This window comes from Peromyscus maniculatus, chromosome 6, assembly GCF_049852395.1.
Source record: "Peromyscus maniculatus bairdii isolate BWxNUB_F1_BW_parent chromosome 6, HU_Pman_BW_mat_3.1, whole genome shotgun sequence".
Lineage (NCBI taxonomy): Eukaryota > Metazoa > Chordata > Mammalia > Rodentia > Cricetidae > Peromyscus > Peromyscus maniculatus.
Window position 1 is genome coordinate 59,603,249 of NC_134857.1, and position 24,949 is coordinate 59,628,197.

The 24,949-nt window shown below is 41.3% G+C and overlaps 1 protein-coding gene across 11 annotated transcripts in view; it reads right to left on the reverse strand.

Moving 5' to 3' along the window:
• Positions 1-24,949, reverse strand: part of Rapgef2 (Rap guanine nucleotide exchange factor 2) — a 240,177-nt gene that overhangs the window by 95,663 nt on the left and 119,565 nt on the right. Inside the window, exon 1 of one of the 11 annotated variants that reach the window (XM_015999589.3) lies at positions 1,033-1,180. The exons of 9 other annotated variants lie outside the window; for them this stretch is intronic. In XM_015999589.3, coding sequence (XP_015855075.1) covers positions 1,033-1,086 — 54 coding nt within the window. In that variant the 5' untranslated portion in view covers positions 1,087-1,180. Of the gene's footprint in view, positions 1-84; positions 395-1,032; positions 1,181-24,949 lie in introns of those variants that run through there. One more of the 11 variants, XM_015999588.3, reaches the window with a different exon arrangement.

Genomic DNA, 24,949 nt, shown 5'->3' on the forward strand with positions numbered 1-24,949 from the left:
CGTGGAAAAGCTCCCTGCCTGCTCCCCACACTGCCTGCCCCCCAGCCGGGCAGCCTGGGATGCCGGCAGCCCCTGGATACTTACGGACTGCTTCTCCTGCTGGCCCAGCACTCCATGGCTAGCAGGCGCGGCCAGTGGTTTCATAATGAAGAAACATATGCTGAACTGAATCTACACATCATGTACCAACCTCTCACGATGGCAAGTCACCCTCCACAGCATGAAATTAAAAGAAAAAGGGGGAGAGAGAAAGAAAAAAAAAAGAGGGAGGAGGGAAAACCAGGCTGCAGCTTAAAGTGTCACTACTGGTGAGCTTAAAAACCCTTCACACTTGGAGACAGAAAAGGAATCAGAGCGACAGTGCTCGGCTCCATTTTTATCACACTGAAACTCTAACCCTCCGAGCCTCTGACAAGGCCGAGGGAACCTCACCCGGCCTTCAGGCTCCTGAGAGAACAAGATCATTTCTGAGGCTGAAGAACAAGAGGCAAAAGAAAAGGGGGGGAAAAAAAGCTAAAATGGCTGACTGCACACAGATTCCTCTCCAAAAGGCTTAATACAGAATTATATTAGCCAGGGTGGTGAAAAGCCAGTCTCTAGCATTCAGCCAAGCATTGTTAACACTCTTGTTTCATTTGCAATCACACGTACAGACCCCTCCAACCACGGGAAAAAAAAGAGAGAGAGGAAGAGGAAAAAAAAAATCAGGGCAGAGCGTGTGAATCAGGACCTCCTCCCTAGCTGCTAATGATGCTGACAGTGGTGACCAGTGATCTCTGTCCCACTCCAGTAACCAAGTTTGCACAATTAATCTCAGCGGTATGACACTGATGGACATTTAATGGAATGATGTCTGTCCCTCACACTCAACACAAGCATGCCTGCGAGCCGGAGTCACTGACAGAAACACAGCACATGCGACACACACACACACACACACACACACACACACACACACACACACACACATGCAATCTCAAGAATCATGAGTCTGAATGCAATACACCAATATAATTACATTATTGTGCTTACTTTGGAGGACCATGGCTGCAGGCAGTTGGCATAGCAACGCACAAGGAAAGCCATTTCCTGGGTAGAGAAAGCTTCCTTTTCTAAATAAAAAAAATCCCTCTTAGGAAACCAACGGCATTGCTGCTTCCCGCAGAAAGCAAGACACTGTAGTCTGTCTCTTAACCTGCAAGGCTCACACTCGATGTGGTTCTAGTGATGTAAGTGGGTTTCTCTCTCACCCTCCCTCTCCCCATATACGCTGAAATATTCAGCTCCAACGGTACACACATTCCTTAAGGCTCGCCCCCTCCTCTACTTAACCATTTCACTCATTAAGGTAGCGATGGACAAATCAGATAAAGTAACAAGCTCTTGCCTGTATTATATCAGCGGCTGTAGGTTAAGCAAGTCTCAGAGGGATGGAATCCATTGATTGCTGACTCCAAATAATATCACTGAAGACAGGGTGGGAAAACGGAGCAAGGACTTACTTGAACAGCTTTGAACTAAAATATGATTTTTTTTTCCACCAAGGTGGGGAGAAAGGAATCAATGTGACCTCTACCCCACCCTCCATTATTATTGTGCCATTGTAAATTAGCATGTCTTAAAATTTTATAAAATGCATGCTTAGCAAGCTTTGTTAAATTTAGAAGATGAAATCTTCACACACACATGAGCACACACACACACACACACACACACACACACACACACACATACATACACAGATGCACATATGGTCTTGTCAATAATATTATAATAAACCACCTGGTGGGTTTTTTTTTTTTTTTTAACAAACCAAACTTCTATAGGTAGAGCTGAAATTAAATGAAGATACATCATTCTCTCACAAACTCTTCATTTCACCCAGGCATAAAGGTTTACCTGGGAGGCTGCATTACAGCCGACAAGGAATAAGGACACTCCCATCAGCCCTCACAATCAGCTCTACCTTCGAAAGGTGGAGAGGACAGAAAACAGTTACAGAAAATATGCCATCTTTAACCGTGGCTTTGGGCAATGTCAGAGCTTCCTACTGGGGCTCTCCTCTATCTGAAGACTGCATCCATCCTGTTCTTTCTTCCTCTTCATAACAAAAGGCAATTACTCTTTCCAACAGTGATGGTAGATTCTTCTCCTTTCCTCCGCCCCCTTCTTAGACTTCTTGCATTACTCATCTGATCTCCACAGATTTGAACAGACTGCTCCCAACCAAAGGTCTGCCCATCAACTTGTAAACTCCCATGGCGCTCCTACCCCAAGCACAGAATTAAACCAGGCTCATCCTTAGACCCCATGTTCTCCTATGTCTACAGTCTCAGTCCTTCCCACACTTCACAACCCAATCTTGCAAAAATTCATTTCTGCTTTCACTGTTTTACCCAGTGTAAAGCATCCTAGGTATGATGAGGATCAAAGGCCACTTTGATCTGATACAGATTCACGTGTGTTTGAGTCACCATCAACATCTGATACCCATCATACTATTTCATTCAACTATCTAGTCTTCTCCAGTGCAGGTCTCTCTTGATCTCTGCTACCATCCCATTCTAGGAATTATTTTTTTGCCTTCAAAACCACAAAAAAATCAACAGTCTGGATTCACTATACATACTACACATTCAACCCATTTGCCATATTCTTTCCAAGTCTTTGAAAGCCAAAGCCTCATCATTTCACATCTATCTTCCATCTTCTATGATCCTTGTACAGATTAAAATGTACAACTGTACCCAACAACAACAAAATCATCACAGTTTCCAAGATTTACACACTTTGGGCTGGGGAGTCAGCTCGGCGGGTAAGACGCTTGCGGCCAAGCCTGACAAATGCAGTTTGGTTCGCAGACCCACATGATAGAAGGAGAAAACAACTCCTCCTCGCCGCTCCATCCAGGAACTATGGAGCACACATGCAAATGTGTACACACACACAATAAATAAACACATTAAATACTTTTTTAAAAAAGATTTACATGCTCACACCTGCTCTAGGTCTCTTGGGTTTCTCTTGCTTCCTGGACAGGCAAAAAGACCTTAGTAGATTACTTTCTCTACCTAAACTCTCTCCTTTTGTGTCTCACTCCATTTCAAAATACACCAATTGGTAAAATGTTCTCCTAGGGTAGTTACCACAAGAGTAGTTCGTCTTACTACAGTTGTGATTTTACTTTCTGTCATGATACTATTTCAACCGTTACTCTACTTCCCCACATACACTCTAAGCCCAGGCTGGCTGCTACCATGTCTGTCAGGTACAACTCACGGGACTCACAGCCCCAAGCATGCTTTACAACATGGCCACCTACAACTGTGTTGAACAGATGCATCAAATTTTTAGTGACTGGAAATACACACTGGGAAGATCATGTTTTTATCCTTCAGAAAATTTCAAATAGTGTTCTGTAACAGATGTAATTCAAAAGCAAATGGCACCAAGACCGAGGAATTCAATGAAAATCCACACACAAATGCACAGGTTAGAAGTGGTATCTACATCCACTAGGACATGACTCAGTCTTCAAAGGCAGCACACACTAGAGCAGAGTAAACAAGGAGGACAGTGGGCTAAGCGGAATAAACCCGTTAGGAAAGAACACATGCTGTAAGCCACTCCATTCTGAGTGTCTAAGCTAGCCAAATTCTTAGGGACAGCCAGGATAGGTGTTCCCAGGTGCGTGTGAGGGGTGGGTATTGATTAGTTATTGATTAGTCTGAGTTTGGAAGATAAAAAAGTTCTGAAGGTGGATAGTGCTAATGCTTAAACGGCAATGGGAATTACTGAACTATATACTTAAAGTGGTAACTTAATTGTCACACGCACTTATCACAACATGAAGTGGTTGACTCAAGGCCTAGACAATCAAACTCCACATTTTTCATCTAGCCCATATGCCAATACATCTATGCGCCAGCAATTCTCCAAGTTTCAATAGCCTCATGGTGGTGGTGTCTTGCCTTATAACAGGAAGGCTTCCTTCCCACTTACTGTCAGCTCTCTCTGGAAAAATGTGTCACTTCTTTCAAGAAGGAAACTAACCTGATAGGAAACCTGAGAGGTGAAGTAAGAAAATCACACGTCCTTAGGCCCCAAAGCTCCTCTGTGCTGGGACTCAGCATGACGGCTTCAGGGTCTGGCTCCATGCCCACAACATTCATACCTTCAGACGTGGTACTGACAACTTGGAAACCAATACACTGACACAACTATGTCAGGGACTAGCTAAGAAGTAAAAGGAGCCCAAGATTAGAAGAATCCTCCAGTACAGATTTTATATGAGCACGGCTAAACCATGAGACCGGGATATAGCCCTGACCTGTGTTCTGTCTACCCCATCTCTTAGCTGTCTAGACTTAGAAACAGTAAACAGATCTAGGAAAAACAAAACAAAACCCTTTCTGCTGTGTCAAGAACTGAAAACTTCTCAACTCTAGTCATAATGTGAAGAAAAAAAAAAAAAAGGCAGAGATCACAGTTCCTGAACCTCCCTAATGGAAAGGCATCCCCACTAAATGTAATGCTGTTCCACTCTTTCTTCTAATATAGTCACCATTTCTAATTACTCAAAAATGGAGAAAAGTAGTCTGTTCCTTTCATCAGTAACTAATACTCATATTTGGAACTTATTTGGTTCTTACTATTACCCACCACTCACAATAAACTTTACAAACAGTTAAGCCCAAAGGATACAAGAAAACGATACATGTATTTTTTTTTTGTTGTTAGAAAAGGTGTGTAAGGCACAAAATTAGAAGATCAGAAGACTACAGAGGTCTAGTTTTCCTATCCAACTATGTCCTAGCAGTTATGCATTGATTTATTCCCTCTTCTTATGCCAGAGGGAAAAATTACGGAAGCTGAGAATCTACCTGTCAGTGAGAAGGGAAGAAGGAAGTCATCCTTGAAAACTAAAAAAATCAGAATTTTACAAATCTGATTCCTACTATTTTATTGTCCCCTAAAGAAGTGACATTCAAAAATACTGTGTTCTGCTGCTAAGGAGATGGTTCATCGCCAAGAGCACTTGCTTTGAGAGCATGAAGGCATGAGTTTGGATCCTCAGCATGGCCTTGTCTGAAACCCAAGTTCTGGGAGTGGAGACCAGCAGATTCCAGGCAACCAGGTGGGTGGTTTGCCTTACTGAAAATGGGCAGTTTCAGCATCAGTGAAAGACCCTGTCTCCAATGCTACTACCATAAGTTTTCAAAAAGAAAAACTGGGCTGGAAAAACTGGCTCAGTGCTTAAGAGCACTCACTGTTCTTACAGAGGATACAGATTCAGTTCCCAGCAACAAGGGTCTCACCATCACCTCTAACGCCAATTCCAGGGGACCTGATGCTCTCTTCTAGCCTTCCACAAACACCTACACTCACATTGTAAACATAAACTCACGCAGGCAGCACACACGTGCATTCTCAAACTTCCCTCCCCCTCAAATACATCTTTCAAAAAGGAAAGATTTTGAGGTAGGAGGTAGTACTTGAACCTGGCACCTTGCACATGCTAGGCACACACTCTACCACGTGGACTTACTCTGTTGTCCAGGGAAGCTTTGAATTTGTGATCCTCCTGCTTTAGACTCCCAAGCAATGGAGATCACAGGGTTGAACCATCAGGTCCCTCCTGAGAAACCCTTTAAATCTTAATCATACATTTTCACATAATCTATTTCATCCTTGAGTATACTTCAGATTAGTCTTTCACACATCCCACTGGAAGTGGTCACAGAGTTAATCTATAAAATGGTGCTTCCAATTCATTATTAAAAATAACTTGATTATGAAATAAAATATAAAAGAAGTAGGCACATTGCCTGACACCTAGAAAATGTTAACTAAATATCTCAGTTGAATCTAAATTAAATGCAGGATTTAAACCCCTGGAAGCTATGTCAGAATTATCTAATGGAGTACACATAACAATGGCCTGATACTATCCAGAGACATACTCTGAAGGAATCTGTATTTTAGGTGGTTTCTCTCTTCAAAAAATAAAACTTCCTGACAACAAACGATTTACATTGCAAGTGACTCATAACTGAGAAATTAAGGTGGTAGCCAACCTGTAATTACTATGTTCCATATTCATATACAGCACCAAGAAGAAAAAGGTTAAACGATGAGAGTGTGGAGAGCAGAGAAACAGGAACAAGGCCGGTGAGTCACCAGAATTTCCAACACTGGACTTTTAGAAATGCACTTGTTTGAAAAGTGAGCAGACTTCAATAGCAGATTAAATAAGGCTTACTTCATTTCCTTGAACCTATTTTAAGAAAAGGCCAGACCTCAACCTTGCAGTGTTCAAGGTTTCAGAGGTGGAGTCCTTGAACACGGACTGAAAATGCCTGAGAGCCTTTCCTCCAGCAAAGGTTTCACACAGGGCTGCCTGCTATATTTCATAAAGCTGACAGTCCAAACATGTAGAATTATACCTTCCCTGCTAGTCTCCTATACTGAAGTCCTCTGTGACTAATACATTTGCAGGAAGACAATGAGCCACTAATGTCCGCTCTGTTTATTTAACAAAAACAGGAAAATACTGCATTAGGAACTGTAATATGGGTTAGCTGAGGTCCTGGACCATCGGAGGATTTTATTTCTGATAATGCCATAATGATCCTAAAGCATGATACACAGTAGTTGTTCAACCAAAGTATAAACACCTAAATGATTCCACTTGCACTTCACAACTAATGTGTGAAGTTACTACAGTCCTCAACATGAGGAAATGGGCATATATTCGCTGGGTCACTATAAATATAACTCATTTAATTTTTAGCAAAATTAGGGGCTTTATACCCTGATACGTAAAAAGAGTAAGGAAACCCACATTTCAGAGAGATTAAACGTAAAGCTCTGCACTTAGAGAAGGAAAGTGTTAGGGAGGTGGACAGGGGTGTCTATAAAACTGATCTAGCCAAGAGGTTCTGGACGTGTCAAGCTTGATTACTGAGAACCTAATATAGTTACAGGCTATATCATCAGATGTACGGTATCCACAGCCAGGAAGACAGGATATTCTGCTGTAATCTGACTTGAAGGGCAGCAACCCATCCTAGCTCTCCTAGCCTAGGAAAGGCAGTGTGTAAAGGTTGTAGTCTTTTTTTTTTTTTTTTTCCTTTTTGGCTTTTTGAGACAGTTTCTCTGTGTAGTTTTGTTGCCTGCCCTGGATCTTGCTATGTAGACCAGGCTGGCCTCGAACTCACAGAGATCTGTCTGGCTCAGTCTCCCAAGTCGGGGGTTAAAGCCGTGTGCCACCACCGCCTGGCATGCTGAAAACACCATAGATATTTAGGACAACTGTAAGGAGCTGAGTAGGTTTAAGGAAGAGAATGCACTTAGAATGCTCTTTTTTTTTTTTGCTTGCTTGTTTGTTTTTTTCAAGACAGGGTTTCTCTGTGTAGCTTTGCGCCTTTCCTGGAACTCACTTGGTAGCCCAGGCTGGCCTCGAACTCACAGAGATCCGCCTGGCTCTGCCTCCCGAGTGCTGGAATTAAAGGCATGCGCCACCACCGCCCGGCAAGAATGCTCTTTTAAGAGACCTGCATAACAGCTGTATTCGAACAGAATGGGGTTATCACCTGGAGCTGGCTTCTGGGTTAGGGATGGAGGCATGTGTCTACTTCCTCAGCTCTAGGGCCTCATCTGGTGCAGACCTGTTATGGCCCCTCATCTCTGTGAGTTCCTACGTGCCTTAGCTGTCTGTGTTAAGGTTTGTTTCCCCCATGTCCCCCAATCCCTCCCACGCCCAGCAGGAGATGGCCAACACTAAAGAAACTCAGTGGTATCCTTGGAGGTTCTTTGTCTCATAACTGTGTCAGGGGATTGTTTGTGACCTTACAGCTCTTTTGTATGTACATTATAGTTCCTGGTTTTATGCTTTTAGGGGGTTCCTGTGTGAGTGAATGAAGGTGACTCTGCCTCTGTACATGTTTCTCCTGCTTTTGCTTTGGCTCTTTTTTCTCCTGTTTGTTTTGTCCTATCCCGACTTGTTTTTTGTTTTATTTTATTTTATTATTATTCCTTGGATACCTGTTTTTGTTTTCTAATGAGAGACAGAAAGGGTGTGGTTCCAGATGGGAGAGGATGTGGGGAGGAACTGGGAGGAGTTGAGGGAAAGGAAAGCATGATCAGAGCATACTGTATAAAAAAAAAATTACTTTCAATAAAAGAAAAATATGACAGAAATACTAAAAAAACCCTCATATTGAAATTTTAAATTAATTTTTATTAAAGAAATAGAAAAATGAAATAGAAATCCATCTGTATTTCTTTTAAAAGAGATCTAGAATTTAAGCTAAGATTATGTGCAGGTAAGTTTCAGCTAAACATTAGGAAGGGTTTCTTTAGAATTTTTTTAAGATGATGTTTCACTCTGTCGGCCAGGCTGCTATTGAAATCAGGGGCTCAAGTCAAATGATCCATCTCCCTCAGCCTCCCTAGTACCAAGGATTTCAGTACAGGATAAGCTACCGTGTCCAGCTTATACGAGAGATTACTATTAGCTCTTTCCTATAAGAAAGAGTAACTGTTAGGATTTTCCAAGTTTTCATTCTGTAGCACACCGGAAGATACAAGTCTGAGACACATTACCTACAGGACCATCTCTCAGATACCAGAACTCACTGTAACTTGAAATCTTAGAGCAGTGGTTCTCAATCTTCCTAATGCTGTGATGTTCTAATACAGCACCTCATGCTGTGGTGACCCTCAACCGTAAGATTATTCCATTACTATTTCATAACTGCAGTTTTGCTACTGTCATGAATTGTAATGTAAATATCTGATATGCAGGATATCTGCTATTTGACACCCAAGGGATCATGAACCAAAGGTTGAGAATCACTACCTTAAAGAATAAATGATGGTAGTTATGGAGAAAGGCAGTGTATGAACTATATTACTTAAATGGTCCAATTGGGAGAGTCTTCAAATCCTAGCCATGTTCTTAAGTAACATGGCTGTAACCGAACACCAGGGAGTAGCAAATGAGAAGACAGAGCACTACGAAACAGGTTAGAAGGAAAGATCTTATTGATGTAAACTGGGTATTTGTTTTAAATAGTATTGAGACTGACCCCCAGGCCTTGTGCATAGTACACAATAGCAATACACCAATGCATCTCTCCTTACTTTCATTTTGAAACATTCTCATTAAATTGCCCAGGCTGGCCTTGAACTCACTTTGCAACCCTTACAATCCATGAACTTGTTGTCATCCTGACTCAAATGCCTAATTAGCTGGAACAACAGGCCTGTACCACCTGGCCTGGTTATAGAAGGTTTTTAGTTCCCTGCATTACTTGTGTTCTTTCAATACTCTTAAATTACCTAAATACTTCTAATATTTTCTATGGAGAAGCAAGCAACTTTATGAGAGGTATTTTTCATCTCCACAAGCAATGACTAATTCTGAACAACTATACACTACTTAAGAATTAAAGCATATACAAGGGCAGGGGCATAGTTCATTTGGCAAAGTACTTGCCTTACAAGCATGACGACTTGAGTGGGATTACCAGAATTCACATAAAGAAGTCAGGCTTGGAGGCACATGCTTATATTCCCTGTGCTGGGAAAGTGGAGGCAGGTGAATGCCTGGGGCTTTCTGCCTAGCAAGCCTAGTCTACTTGGCAAGCACCAGACCCATGAGAGCTTGACATTCCCTCAGAACTGATGAGGGGTGGGTGGGTGGGGGTGGGTGGAGGGAGGGAGGGAGGGGTGGAGGGAGGGAGGGAGGGGTGGAGGGAGGGAGGGAGGGGTGGAGGGAGGGAGGGAGGGAGGGAGATGGTGCCTGAAGAGTGGCAACCATGGTTACCTTGACTTACACACACACACACACACACCACAACACATATGCACTCACCCACAAGCACACTCACTCAGTAAGAATATACCTATGAGAAGACTTTCATCAAGACTTTTTACTTTCCCTATTATAGTGCTGGTGCCTACATTTTAAGATATGCCAGTTAAGTCGCCTTTTTGTTATGAAGTGCTACTACTTACTAGTAAGAGCTCATTCCAGTATTGGAATGAATTAGAAAGGCTAAAGGTGAGGGGAGAAAGTAATTTATGGATAGTCCTGGGGGGGGGGAGGATTTTGTAACAAAAAAACCAGTGAGTGAGCGAAAGCCTATCACTGCACAAAAATAACTGTTTCTGCAGGTTGGATAATTGAATGATGGTGTCTATTTCTTTAAAAGATACTTAAGTAGTAAGCATCTAAACTAGTTGAATTAATTGACATTTATCTCAAATCAAATCCTAAGTTTAAATGGTATTAAGAAACAGTGGCTATAAAATTCGTTTTTTAAAATAAATAGCCCCATGGACTGGGAAAGGAAAGGATTCCTATCTGACTCCATGACTAAACCTTTACTACATGCAGGAAGCCATGGAGAACAGACATATCACTTCACCTACTGCCCTCTGGGAGCTTAGCTCCCAGAGAGGGCAATTTTACCAAGTGTGAACTGAGGACTCAGCTGACAAACATCTAACAGATCTCTACATCATAAACACTCAGGAAGCGTCATTTTATTCCTTTCAAAATCATTCTAAATGTCTCACGCACTGAAGGTTGGACTAACTCAGCAGTTAATGTCTTATAGATGGCTGGAAACAATACCCTCACACTGATCTCCTCATACATAACCGTTAGTGCAGGTAGACCGACACCACCACTCTTAAAAGTATCAACGAATGTCAGGTCTGCAGGTCTGATCCAAGAGTATCCACATAAAACCCAGGAGACCTCATGTTGTTTTTTAAAAAAAAAAAAAAAAAAGCATAAACTATGGGATACAAGATATCATTCTCAAGGGGTCTACTGACTTAAAATATTTATTTCTTTTTGTATTTACTATTCAAACTCAAAGACTTCATGAATACTAGCAAACAACCAACCTAACTATGAGTTACCCCCCTCCAGTCTGGAAAATGACTATTAACAGACAATTCTTTTTATTCCTAAACAACTTAATATTTATAAATAAGAATCCAAGTACTTTTCATAATGGTTCAATGGCTCTCATTCTAAAAGATGATTACGGCAATTTTAAATGGAAGCACTAATCAATGGACGTCAAGGTGTTCCAGCCCTTCTGTCTTAATGCTTAAAAAAGCAATGACCAAAAAATAATTTAAAATACAGAGGATCACTAAACAGAAAATCTTTTATATGCTATAGAATTTTTAAATGCTTTTCTGAAAAATGACCACATGTTTAAGACTATGTTCAATCCTCTCTCACATACATAATGAACAAAGCCACACACTCAGTGTCTCCCTCCCCTAACTACTCAAACAGAGCATTTTAACTCCCATGTAATTACTTATACAGTCAGCTATACTTTGAAATGAAGCTGTGCCCTATACAATGTTGATATTTAGAAACAAAGGGTGATACTAGAATATTTAACTCCATGTATCCGTCAGTTAGAATTAAGAAATACTACGAGTAAGTGTACATGTGCATCGGACTCAAGGGAGCTATAATACTGTAACCTCACCCATGGAGCATTACACAAAGTAACATACAAACATAAACAATGCATTGGGAAGAATGCCACAATTTGTTGAGTCCACAACTGATGCCCAAAATGTAATGTGAACAGGACTAAATACAAGAGGCCACAAGTGAACTTCAGAAATTATCTTGGCCAGTTCAGCAATGCCCTAGACATTAAGAAGAGTCTGTTCCTCATAGGACAGGCTTACTGAAGAGCTGCTTTAGAGGAAACATAACCAAACCTACTTTCCTGTCAGGCTGTGTTTAATAGTAAATAAATGGTTCCTTCTAGGACATAAAGCAAAAGAAAAGCACACTGAATCAAAAATTTAAAATATTTGCCTATCAATTCAATGGTAATAATAAAAAACAAAGCCAAACACTAACAAGATAGCAATACTAAGATCAAACTCCTAGAAAAAAAAATGTATTATTTACCAAGAAGCCAAAGCATGGGGAAGAACAGAGTTTACTTAAAATAGAAATTTTTCCAAAGGAGGAAGGGTGCATTAACCCTCCCTAGAGGCATCCCTTTGCACAGGGAGACACCAGATCCTGAGGAAAGGCATGGAGAGTGCTACCAGCCCCTTCCAAGAGTGGCTCTGTCCTCTCAGGGTTTATTTTGCTTTCCAAGCTGATTATGAATCAGTGTGGACTGCAGGGCACAGCACAAGCAGTTAGACACACTTTGTGATGACAAAGGAAATTAGCCGCCATGTCTTAACTCAGACAAGAGGTAGCAAAAGACCAATGACAGCATCTTCACACAAAGGAAACAAGAGGGACCCGCGGAAAAAAGATGATGACATATTCACAACAAGGAATAAGAAAGACTGAAAATAGCATCCGTTAAAACCACAGTTCTGGGTTGGTTTGCTTACCATTCATTCATTTGTTTGTTTGTTTAAGTAGAAACAGCCTGTAATAAACTAAATTATCCTGAACTGTTCAAGATCATTTTTTAAATTATTTATAGTAATGGGTGGTGTATGCAAGGACGAATTAAAACTAGTTTCACTATGCTGACACATTGTTTTTTGAGACAGGGTCTTGCCATGTAGCCCTTGCTGGCTTGGAACTCAACTCTGTAGATTGGGCTGTCCTCACATTCATAGCACGCCCTTGCCACTGCCTCTGGGTACTAGAAGTACAGTAGTATACAACTACGCCTGGTGGCACACCTCTGCTTTAACGCTTACTCAACGGCTGTGGAGCAATCCTTGTATACTGTAAATGTGTATTACTCTCATTGTTAAAAAGCTGACTGGCCGACGGCTAGGCAGGATTTTTGGGGCAGAGAGAATGTTGGGAAGAAGGGCAGAGTGTGAAGAGTTTCTCAGTATCAGGAGCAGACACAGAGGGAAGCAAGATAAACATGCCATGCTGGAAGAAGGTACAGCCATGTGGCAGAGGATAGAAAAGAAATATGGGTTAATTTAAAATGTAAGAGTTAGCTAATAATAAGCCTGAGCTATCGTCCAAGTATTTATAATTAATATTAAGTCTCCATGTCAATTATTTGAGAACTGGCAGGTGGGAAAGAAAAATCTGACTACACTCAACAGATACCAGGTCATAATCATCACCTTAAATGGATAGCTTGAGTCTAGAGATTTTCAGGGAGAAAGGGAGTTCAAAAATAAGATTCCTAAAGGAGAAAAGGCTCTAAATAGGAGACACCAAATAAAGTAATTAAAATTTGTATGTAATAATTACAGAAAGACCTTTGGTTACACATAAAAAAATGTATGTAAAACAGTGTTCTAGTTTACTTTCTATTACTGTGATAAAATACTAACCCAAAAAGCAACTTGGGGAGGAATGGGTTTTAATGACTGCAGTCATTATTCCAGAAAATACCTTACAGATATGCCCACAGGCCAATCAGATGGAAGCAATTTCTCAACTGAGGTTCCATCTTCTTAGGTGATTCTAGTTTTGTGCCAAGTTTTGCCCAAAACCTAACTAGTATGAACACATTACTCAACATTAAAGCTTTGCAAAATTTTAATCCCATTCATATTTAGCTCAGGATCTTCTTGTTTCTGCCTCCTACACTGTGTAAGGAAATTAAGGGAAAAAGAAATAAATTGGAGGAGTCATTCAAAAACAAACAGGAAGGGCCCAACACATAGCCTCCAAGAACAGCCTGGTACAATGTTCTGATACCATCTTCAAGAAGTAAACAACCTATGTGGGGCTCCATGGTTTCATTGTCATTGGGCTTTACAACTTGTGTGTGTGTGTGTGTGTGTGTGTGTGTGTGTGTGTGTGTGTGTGTGTGTAGTACCTCCTAAGATGATAAAGGGAGAGACACCGATTGCATGTGTCCAGACACATGCATGGCTGCACAACACGCTGAGCCATGCTCCAACAGGTGTAGATTCGGGACTTGCCAGCCCCCACAGAAGCTTGCACCAGTTTTTCTCTTTAATTTTTAGATTTATTTTATGAGTATTTTGCTTACATGTACATCTGTGTACCACATGCAAGCCTGGTGCCCGCAGCAATCAGAAGAGGGCATTCGATGCCCTGGAACTGGAGTTATGGACAGTTGTGAGCTGTCGTGTCAGTGCTGGGAATCGAACCTGTATCCTCTGCAAGAACAAGTATTTTTACCCTGAGTCATCTTTCCAGCCCATGAGTCAATTTCTTTAAGTCAACCAGAGAGCCTCCTTTCTTTCCCTTTCTTCTTCTCCCCGCCTCCCTCCCTCCCTCTCTCCCTCCCTCCCTCCCTCCCTCCCTCCCTCCCTCTCTCTCTCTCTCTCATTTGCTTCTTCTGGAGAACCTAAGTGCACCATGCAAATAAAAAGGAAGGAAACAAAGAGCAAAAATTCTAAAAGAGTGGTTCTCAAAACAATGATCACTGCTCTGTTATCATCCACACTCACAGTAAAAACAAAAGATGAAAAAAAAATGAAAACTACATCATACAACATGTCCCTGATGAAGCAGTAACAGTCACTATCTTTTCCTTCGATATGAAACAATGGAAAGCACTCATATAGGCCTTTTGTCACACTCAAAGGCGTCATGGTTTGGTTGTCTCAAGGTATAAACAGGCATACTTATTTGAGTTCTGAGTGTAGCACAACCCCTGTCTTAATAGAACTCATTTTTATCCAAACAAAACAATTCAGACTTGGGTAATCTGGCAGAACTTCCTTTTCTTAGGTTTTGTTTGTTTGTTTGTTCTGGTTGGTGTTGTGGGGAGGGTTAATGGTTTGTTTTGTTTTTTGGACAAAGTTAAAGTCTGAAACCATCAGAACCTTGTCCATGCTAACCACACACTGCCACTGAACTCTCTATGGTAGAATGAAGGATCTTTGGGGTACATGCCCCAGAGTGCTACAGCTAGATATTGGGGCAGATCAAGTCCCATCTTCTTATGGAACTGATATTGAGAGAGCAGTATTTGTTGACTCCTGTTATTTTGCTGTGTGTGTATGTGTGTTTCCCCTTTTTTTAATTTGCTGGTCTGGGATTGCTCTTTGGTTTTATCATGGACTGTCTTTCTTTCTCCATCTATGGATTAGGAGTCTGAGCTGGCATCTGTGGTCTCTTAAGATTCTGTAGAACATCTGTCCAGGCCTTTCTGGCTTTTAGAGTCTCCACTGAGAATTCAGGTATGGCAGCTAGGCCTTTAATCTCAGCACTTGGGAGGCAGAGCCAGGTGGATCTCTCTCTGTGAGTTCAAGGCCAGCCTGGTCTACAGAGCAAGATCCAGGACAGGCACCAAAACTACACAGAGAAACCCTGTCTTGAAAAACAAAACAAAATTAATAGGTATGCCTTTATGTGTTACTTGTTTTTTTCTCCTTGCAGCTTTAATATTTTTTCTTTGTTCTGTACATTTAGTGTTTTGATTATTACGTAGTGAGGGGACTTTCTTTTCTGGTCCAGTCTATTTGGTGTTCTGCATGCTTCTTGTACCTTTATAGGCACCTCCTACTTTAGGGTAGGGAAATTTTCTTCTATGATTTTGTTGAAAACTTTTGTGCCTTTGACCTGGGTTTCTTCTCCTTTCTCTATTCCTATTATTCTTTTGTTTGGCCTTTTCAACAATCCCAGATTTCCTGGACATTTTTACCAAGATTTTTTTTTTTTTTAGATTTAACATCCGATGGATCCATTTCCTCTATCATGTCTCCAATGCCTGAGATTCTCTCTTCCAATTTTCAGGTTTTGAACTGTTTTGTTCATTACTTTCCACTGTTTTGTGTTTTCATAGATTTCTTTAAGGCACTTATTCATTTCCTCTTTAAGGATCTCTATCTTAGTTATAAAGGCTATTTTATGGTCTTTTTCTTGCACTTCATGAAGCTTTGTTGGAATACTCAGGCCTGCTACAGTAGGGTTGCTGGGCTCCAGTATGGACATATTATCCTGGCTGTGATTGACTGTGTTGTTATACTGGCATCTAGATTGTAATTCTAGGTGCTGACATCTGGTTTTGTCTTTGTTAGGTAGGTGTTTTGTTTCTTGGTTTCTGCTGCCCGCTCTGGTTCTTAGCAGAGTTGGGTAGCTATGTGTTATCTGGTAGGAAATTTTTCTGGGATCCCAACAGTTGTAGCCACTGTGGGTTCTGGGTAAAATGTTTCTGGGTATTGGGAGCTGACACTTAAGAATAGGAATGGGTTGGTGGGGTGGGGCTGAGGGGTGCCCAGGAGGGGGGAAAGCAGGTCATTCCACCAGGATCTGCTTAGTCAGTCCCCTAGAAATGGGGGCAGAAAGTTCGGAGAGGCCATAGCAGAAAGTCTGCTACAGAGCTGAGGATGAAACTGGGGAACTGGATTTGGAGGAGCAGAGGGAGAGGTGAAGATTAGCAATTGGCTTCCCTGCTTCCCTGGTCACAGTGACCTGTGGGTTGCCTGGGACTAATTATTTATAAAAAAAAAAAAAAAAAAAAAAAAAAAAAAAAAAAAAAAAAAAAAAAAAAAAAAAAAAAAAAAAAAACCTTAATATTCTGTCCTTTTGTAATCATCCTTTCTGCGTCAGGCCAGACTTTCTTCATGTACCTTACATTCTTCAAACAAAAGAATGTATTACAACAGATCCACACAGATGAAGATACAAGAATAGCACGCACGCATTAGTAATATATTACTGTTCTTATTTTTGTTTTATAAAGTACTTAGGTGTCTCTTTAAAGAACACGGACAACTTGTTACCCTTTAGACATTTCTTTTTAGATTTGATTATTTTATTTCATTTGTGTGGGTGTTTCACCTGCAGGTATATACGTGCATGCAGTGCCTGAGGAGGTCAAGAGGTCATTTGATTCCCTGGAACTCAAACCATGGGTGCCTGTTAGGTGCCATGTGGGTGGGAACTGAACCTGGGTCTTCTTAGCTGCCGAGCCATGTCTCCAGCCCCACTAAATACCCTTTTTTAAACTAAGGAGTGAATATATACTCTCATTTTTGTTTGTTTGTTTTTTGAGATAGGATTTCTCTGTGTATCCCTGGAACTCGCTCTGTAGACCAGGCTGGTCTCAAACTCAGAGATCCGCCTGCCTCTGCCTCCTGAGCACTGGGATTTAAGGCATGCACCACCACTGTGGGGCTGTATTTCTCCACTCACTTTAAATTTCCAATGAGGTGGATGGTGACCTGGAGAGCCTGGTGTTATCAAAAGCTCCTGGGAGGCCTGAGTAAGACTTAAGGGCCCAAGAGTCTGAAATGTAAACAGTTTAGGAATGGTTACAGCCAGACAACCACCAGCCTCTCAGCTCCTTAAAACCACCCACAGTTACCAGCTGCTGTTGATCTCTGTAATGGAGAGTGCTGGACTCAGAAGAACCCTCGGACTGACAACCTGCTGAAAGGTTAGCTGCTCTTCCGATCTCTCATCAAAGTTGGTACATGCTAAGTGTCAGGTCAAAGGTCACTCCAGAGGAAAACAAACTGAAGCTGCCAGGTGCTCCTCAGTTTAGTAAAGCCAGTGTCAAGAACAGGAAGGTCAAGGCTACTCTGCCCATCCCACTCAGCTGGTGACATATTTACCACAAACAAAGGGCAAAAATCACCCTTTCTCTAAAACCTTCCCTTGGTATTTCCCAAAGTTCTGATCATTTCCAGAGCCTTTTAAACTTTCAACTTTTAAAGTTTCAAACTTCTTACACAAAGTACAATGATGCTTATAGTTAATGAAAAGGAAATGCTACATTTTGAGGTTTAATCTGTTTCTTGGGTACTCAAATGCTGTCTGGATTGTTCTGAAGCTCACTGGTTTACTTCTGCCCTCAGATGTTTCCTTCTATACGCCCCCGTCTTCAGCATCTGAATTACTCCTCTACTTATCCAAATCCGTAATTCCCATTTCAGGGCCACCTGGTCTCTGCTTCTAGTCTAGGCCACATCACACCCAAGCACCACCTGTCTTCCGCCTGGGCCCATACAGTCCGCACAGAAGCTCAAACTACCTCCATCACATTCTACAATAATCTTCCCCCCCAAACCCATTTTTCAGTCTACATGAAACTGTAAGATCAGAAAACATAGCAAAGAAATGGATAAATTCAAATCAGTTCAAAATCCACTCCAGACTTACTTAACATTACCAAGAGGTCTGTTTAAAAGCCATTAAGACAGCAAATATAATGTTACATGCTGCTTATTTTAAGCAAGAAAGATCACTGAAAAGGACTTCAAAACAGATGACTGTATTATGTAAAACATACCTCAATAAAGTTATTATTAAAAATAATGTATCAGAGGCTTGCTCCTAACAAGTTAAAAACACAAATAGACATAACTGATAGGCACTAAATCGTTCAAGAATAAGGGGGAAATAATATATACACAGAGATACATATTTATATACATATTCATTACATTGGTATGCATATCACTCAATGTTTCCAAGTCATGGTTATATAAATAATTAAACTATTTCATTTCACAAATGTCTTAAAACCTAGCATATACACATTCCATTAAATGCTAACATGTCTCCCAGAGGGTAACAATATCATCTGGCTATCAGTACTGTTTTAACACTGGATTCCAAACTCAGAACATTTCTAATTACTCACTATTATATACACTGAAAATAGACTAAAACAAGACCAATTGAGCACTGGCAGAAGACAGCAAAGTCAGTATGTCCAAAGAGGAGAATTTTCAAATCCGCTTGTAAAACCCATGCTAGAAACAGGGCGGGGTGGAGGGGCACATGATGAAAATTGAAGCTGGCAGACATGAAAGGAATCTTTGCTGTGGCAACACGCAAAGCGGGATTTTAGCCAACTATATTTAAAATACATGTGGGCAGAGATAGTGAGCTACCCATGGTCACGGTAAGAGGCAGGACAAAGTGGCACTGATCTCTTTTGACAAACAAATTGCTTGAAATATTGCATGACTTGCTACACAACACTGTTATTACTTTCAACTGAAAGATAGGTCCAATTATGACATCAATACAAGCTCTCTTTCAGAATGGCATGAAAGAACAGTAAATCCCAGTGGACACCGGAGTTCTCTAGCAGAGATGATGTAATATACAAAAATAGAAATCCTCCGGCAGAAGCTGAAACTTGGGTAAACAGCACACTGCATGCTATTCTCAACTGCCTTGCATGAATTTGCAATGCATGCTGTTAATAGCGTGAGAAATCATGTTATGCTTTAAATTACTTTGTGATTTACATTTCAATGTCTATCTGTGCTCTATAGTTTCAAGTCTTAATCCACACTAAACATAAAAACCTGACTGTAACCGCAAAAAGAGAAAAGGTCCCTCCCTGAAGCCAGGGAGGTGACAGCAACCCAGCAGCCCTAACAGCTGCAGCTCGCCAGAAACTGCAGGGTAAGGAAGGTTCAGTGCCATGTTTCCCACCTATTGTTTGGAGACCTTCCTATCGGGGTCTTTCTGAAGGATTTAAAATGCAACCTGACCTGAGTGAAGAGGAGCCAGTCAACCTGCCCACAAGGAGCATGCGAAGGGCACTTTTTACACTCTGAAAAAAACACGAGTGAAATCCAAAGCATCCACATGCATAAAATTCATAGCAGTCAGCAAACTTTACCGGGTGGGGTTGGACATGTCCCTCCTCACTGATATTCACTCCATACCCTTTTTAGTCCTCCTTCAACATCAATTCGATTTCCTAGGTTTTTTTTGTTTTTTTTTTTTTTTTGTTGTTGTTTTTTATGCAGCTTTCCCGGACTAAAGAATAACCTGCTTTGGGCTAAGGATGTGGTCAGTTGGTGGAGTGCTGGCCTAGCATGGATGAAGCCCTGGGTGTAAGTCCCAGCACAGCAGTGACTGGGCATGGTGGTGCCTACCAGAGATCCCAGGGCCTGGGAAGTGAAGGCAGGGGGATCAGCAGTTGAAGGTCATCCGCACTGGTCGTTACACACCAGCCTGGGAGAGGAAACGCTTGACTCGAACAACAAAACACAGAGCTTTGTTTCAAACTAATCTACCTCAAACTAAGACTCAAGTGTTTGTACTTATATATGGAAACACTATTCAACATTGCTGCGCAGGAAAAGAACTACGGGTAAGCCCACTGAAAGGAATGAACTAGAGCAGTGGTTCTCACCCTTCCCAGTGCTGCGTGCAACCCTTTAATACAGTCCCTCGTGTTGTGGGTGTTGTGGTAACCCCCAACCAGAACATTATTCTGTTGCTACTTCATCACTCTAACTTCGCTACTGTTGTGAATCATAATGTAAATATCTGACATGCAGGTGGAGAACTGCTGAACGAGAGATACTTTAAGGTTTTATTTTTGTCACACACCTATTTTCTTTTTTTGGTTTTTTCAAGACAGGGTTTCTCTGTGTAGCTTTGCGCCTTTCCTGGATCTCATTCTGTAGACCAGGCTGGCCTTGAACTCACAAAGATCCGCCTGCCTCTGCCTCCCAAGTGCTGCGATTAAAGGCGTGCGCCACCGCCGCCACCGCCAACACCCGGCTATTTTCTTTTTTCAAGATTTATGTATATGTATGAGTGCTTTGCTTGCGTGTATGTCTATGTGCCACATGTGTGCCTGGTGCTCACAGAGGACAGAAAAGGGTATCAGATCCCCTGGGACTGGAGTCACAGAGAGGTGTGAGCTGTCATGTGGGACTGAGATGAAATGTGGCCTCTGCAAGCAGTGCTCTTCACTGAGGTCTCTCTCCCGTTGTGGGAGATGTGTACACTGTATAAAGATGGTATTACCATGACTGGTGTACTAAAAAGCTCAACAGCCAATAATAGCTAAGCAGGAGGTAAATGTGGGGTTTCCAGGGAGAGAAAGGAAGAGGAGGAGGATCCAGGCACACAGGATAAGCCAGGAGACACAAAGAGGAAACGGGAGGTACAAGATGGAAGAGAGGTAATGCCACATGATAAAATGGAGATTAATACAAATGGGTTAATTTATGTTGAAAAAGAGACAAGCCTAAGCTAAAGGCCAAGCTTTCATCATTAGTAATAAGTCTCAGGGTTGTTATTTGCAGGATGGCAGTGTTGCTACATGACCACACATGTGCTGTTCAGTAGCCAAGCGAGAGGCTTAGTCATCCCTTATGTCCTATGTAATGTGTGCGCTGCGTGATCACGTAATTTGCATGGAGTATGATCGTGCATGTGTGGCGTATCTATGTGAGCCCATACACGCATGTGCGGGGTGGGGGGGGATCTATAAAAAGTGGGTCACAGACTCCTCCCCGCTTCTTCCTCTCTTTTCCTGCACAATCTCCATAGGCCTAAGCACATTCTCTTCTGTCTCCTTTCTCTAATAAACTCTTACAGTGGGTTTTGTTGTGCCTCATGGCTTTTCTCCCACAGTAAACAGCACCGCTTAATAAACAACAGTGCCTCCGTATAAAACTAACAGGCAGTCTGATGAGAAACTACTACGACCCCCTCCAGCTCATATTTCTACTCTCGTCAGCTTGGATCCTCACCCTTAGTTCTTATCTCAGTTGTCAAGTTCAAACACTAGTTCCAGTTCCACAGCTTAAGCAGGTCCTTGGGGTCTTCCCTAATCCAGCTTGGAACAGATAAATTCATCAAGAAGTGAGCCTCTGAGCAGGGTAGCATGTCTTTAGTCCCAGCACTCAGGAGGCAGAGACCGGCAGATGTCTGAGTTAAGAGGCCAGCCTGGTCTATAGAGCGAGTTCCCAGACAGCCCACGCTACACAGAGAAGACCTGTCTCGAAACCAAAAAGAAAAATGAGAAAGTGAACCCCAGAGTGTCACAACATTTTCTCTGGCCACTCTGGTGTTCATTTTTCAACATGGCTTCTCCAATGTGGATTTCCTCACAGCCTTTAGTGTTTGAGCAAATGAATTCTATATGTGAACGATTTCTCCTTTGGCCACAACATTACATTGTGGCTGACATGAAAGCTATTCCTGATTCTGCAAAGGGCCCAGTGTCTGTCCTCCACACTACATTTTCCTATATTTTTATTACCCATATTTCCCTGTGAAATTGCAAGGTCAAGGGGACAAATCACTTGAGTCTGACACACAATGGGCATCCAACGGACTGTGTGACAAATAAACAAATCTATAGAATAAAATACTGACTTTTCCCTGAATGACAAAGAAAATAGCAAGTTTTCTGAAACCCTATCCTACTGTAATCCACAGAAAGACAATGATAACACCAGAGAAAACAAATGCTTTGGCTTCACAAACAATGCTGGAGGGATAAATAAGGGGATAAATACTTTAAAAATAGTTCTAACACTGACCCTACACTTACATAGGTTTGTGTGTGTTAAAATACATTTTTAAATATACAAATAAATTACAGTCAGGAGAGACATGAACTAAGGTAAACTCTGAATTTCTTAATTTTCTAGGAAATTCACTGAAAACAGAAGTCACTGACATCTAACGTAAAGTGCATTTTCTTACAGTTAGACAGCAGACATTACATCACACTAAGGAGACATCTGAAAGCCAGGAAGTGAGAAAGCAAAATCATGAAAAGAGTGAAAATAGTAGATTTCTAATGTAAGAAAAGCTCAATCAAAAAATTTTTATCAAAAATGTGCATAAAACTGACTGCTGTAAACTTTTTATTTCAATAAGTAATAACTTTTAAAACCAAACATACCAGGAAATCCTTAACTGGAAACACCAAATTAAACCTATTCTTTAAAAAATGCTATAAAATGATGATGTATGCTTGAAAATACTGTTAATATTTCTCCTATTTAAACATCACACAATGAATATACATGTTTAAAGAAAATATAATGTATTCACAAACATGTTTAATTATCAGGTTTAATGCATGAATTAAAAATAAATTTAACTTAAAACATGGAAAAGTTTTTTTTAATCTCATTTAGAAATGTGTAAGATATATGCTAAAAAATGGTGTTATCTTATAGGCCATTTAAAAAAAGAAATAAAGAAAAAAAACAAACAAATAAAAACCCTTATAACCAGGCATGGTAGCATACACCTTTAATCTCAGTACTCAAAAGACAAAAGCAGGTGGGTCTCTATGAGGTGAAGCCAGCCTGATCTACAATGGTGAGTTCCAGGCTAGCCAGTGAGATCCTGTCCCTAAATAAATAAATGAGACAGACAGATCAACTGATCTTATAAAAGAGAGAGAGAGGGGGGGGGGGGAGGGAGGGAGGGAGGGAGGAAGAAAAGAAAGGAGGGAGGGAGGGAGGGAGGGAGGGAGGGAAGGAGGGAGGGAGGGAGGGAGGGAGGGAGAGAGGGAGGATTTTCCAAAGCCTCATACGTGTGTCACCTTATTATACTGATGTCACATTTTACAGAAGCTGGCAATAAAAAGTATTAAGGTCACATTGTAGCCAACACATTAATACAATATAACCTGACCTATTGAAGAGCTACACACCTATAATGCTTGTAGAAAACAAAAGTCACCAGAACAGATGTGAAACTCTTTTTCCATGATTAATAGGTTTTCATTGTCTCAATTTTCCTCACTAAGAATTTGAAGCTATGCTTTATCTTGTACAATATTCACATTTATAGGAAGCAGGGGTATGTTTTAGAGAGCAATCAGGAGTGGTAGAATAGTGTGTCAATGAGAACTTCAAGAGTAGAGAATTTTTAATTTTTCTAACCAGCCTTGGAGCTAGAAATCTCTCACGCTTCAGTGGGGATCGTAACACCCACACGTGGGAGACGCCTTCTCTAGTGTCCTGTCTGATTTCTTTCTGCCCCGTTTTTGCTCTTCCCAACCTGGAAGAATAAAGAGCTAACTCCCTTTCCCCACTAAAATAGGAGAGAATAAAACACACCAGAAGAGGTGTATGCCAGCTTCCAAATCACTGCAACCGTGAGTGAACCATCCCTCCTGTGGTTCAGCTCCACCACCCATCCTCTCCACCTTTACCGTGGACCTGGGGTATCCCTGCCATACAAATATGCAGAAATGGCCCCAAGTAATGAAAGGGTAAAACAGACAAAGCTCTCCTTCCCACCCCACTCTTTAAGGTAAAGCAACGCTGGTTACGTCCCAAGAATGTCTTTTTCGGAGCTGACCCCAAATCTACCAGGCTCTGCCGAGAACAGTGTGACTCACTTCCATAATCTGCTTCACTGTGAAGCTGAAAGCTCAAGCCTTTTTGGTCACCCTTAAAAGGCAATGTCCACTCATCAAAAAAGCAGCTCCACTCATCAAAATGTTAGAAAATGATAATGAGAGTTCTCTTCTCGCTGCATATTAATACACTCATTCTCTCTGCAAACCTCACACACTTGCCTTGCAAAGTGTCCTGGAAACGCTCTACACAGACTCAGTCTTCATGATTCTGAGGAAAATCATCAGTCTGTTTTAAACTATTACAACACTTCTAATTTTAAAAAGAGTACATAAAGCATACATCACTGTGTGTGATTGAAATTCAAGTTTTAAATCAAAATTAAGTTCTTAATATTTCGTGCCAAAAAAGGATAAATTACATTGGGGATTAAAAGGAAAAAATTACATTGTGCATTATTTTTTAGCTATTAAATTATGTATTCTTAAAGCACTGTCTTTGCAGGTAAAAACTGAAAACACTAACGTGTTTTAAATCGTGTATGATTTAGAAATTATATATCCATCAGTTGTTAAAATTGGATAAAAATTTTAGATTTATCACATCATTCAAAAATTAGCAGTGTCAGGGCTGGATAGATGGCTCAGAGGTTGAGAATGCTTACTGTGAAAACTGAGGACCAAAATTCAGCCCCCAGCCCCCAAAGAAACAGCAAGGGCTGTGTGTGTGTGTGTGTGCGCGCGCGCGCGTGCGCGTGCGCGTGCGCGTGCGTGTGCGTGTGTGTGTGTGTGTGTGTGTGTGTGTGTGTGTGTGTTGGAGCTAGAGAGACGGTTCAACAGTTAAGAGTACTTGCTGTTCTTGTAGAGACCCCATGCTTGCTTCTCAATATCCAACACCTAAATACCCATGTGGTGGCTCAAAGCTGTCTTTAACTCCAGTT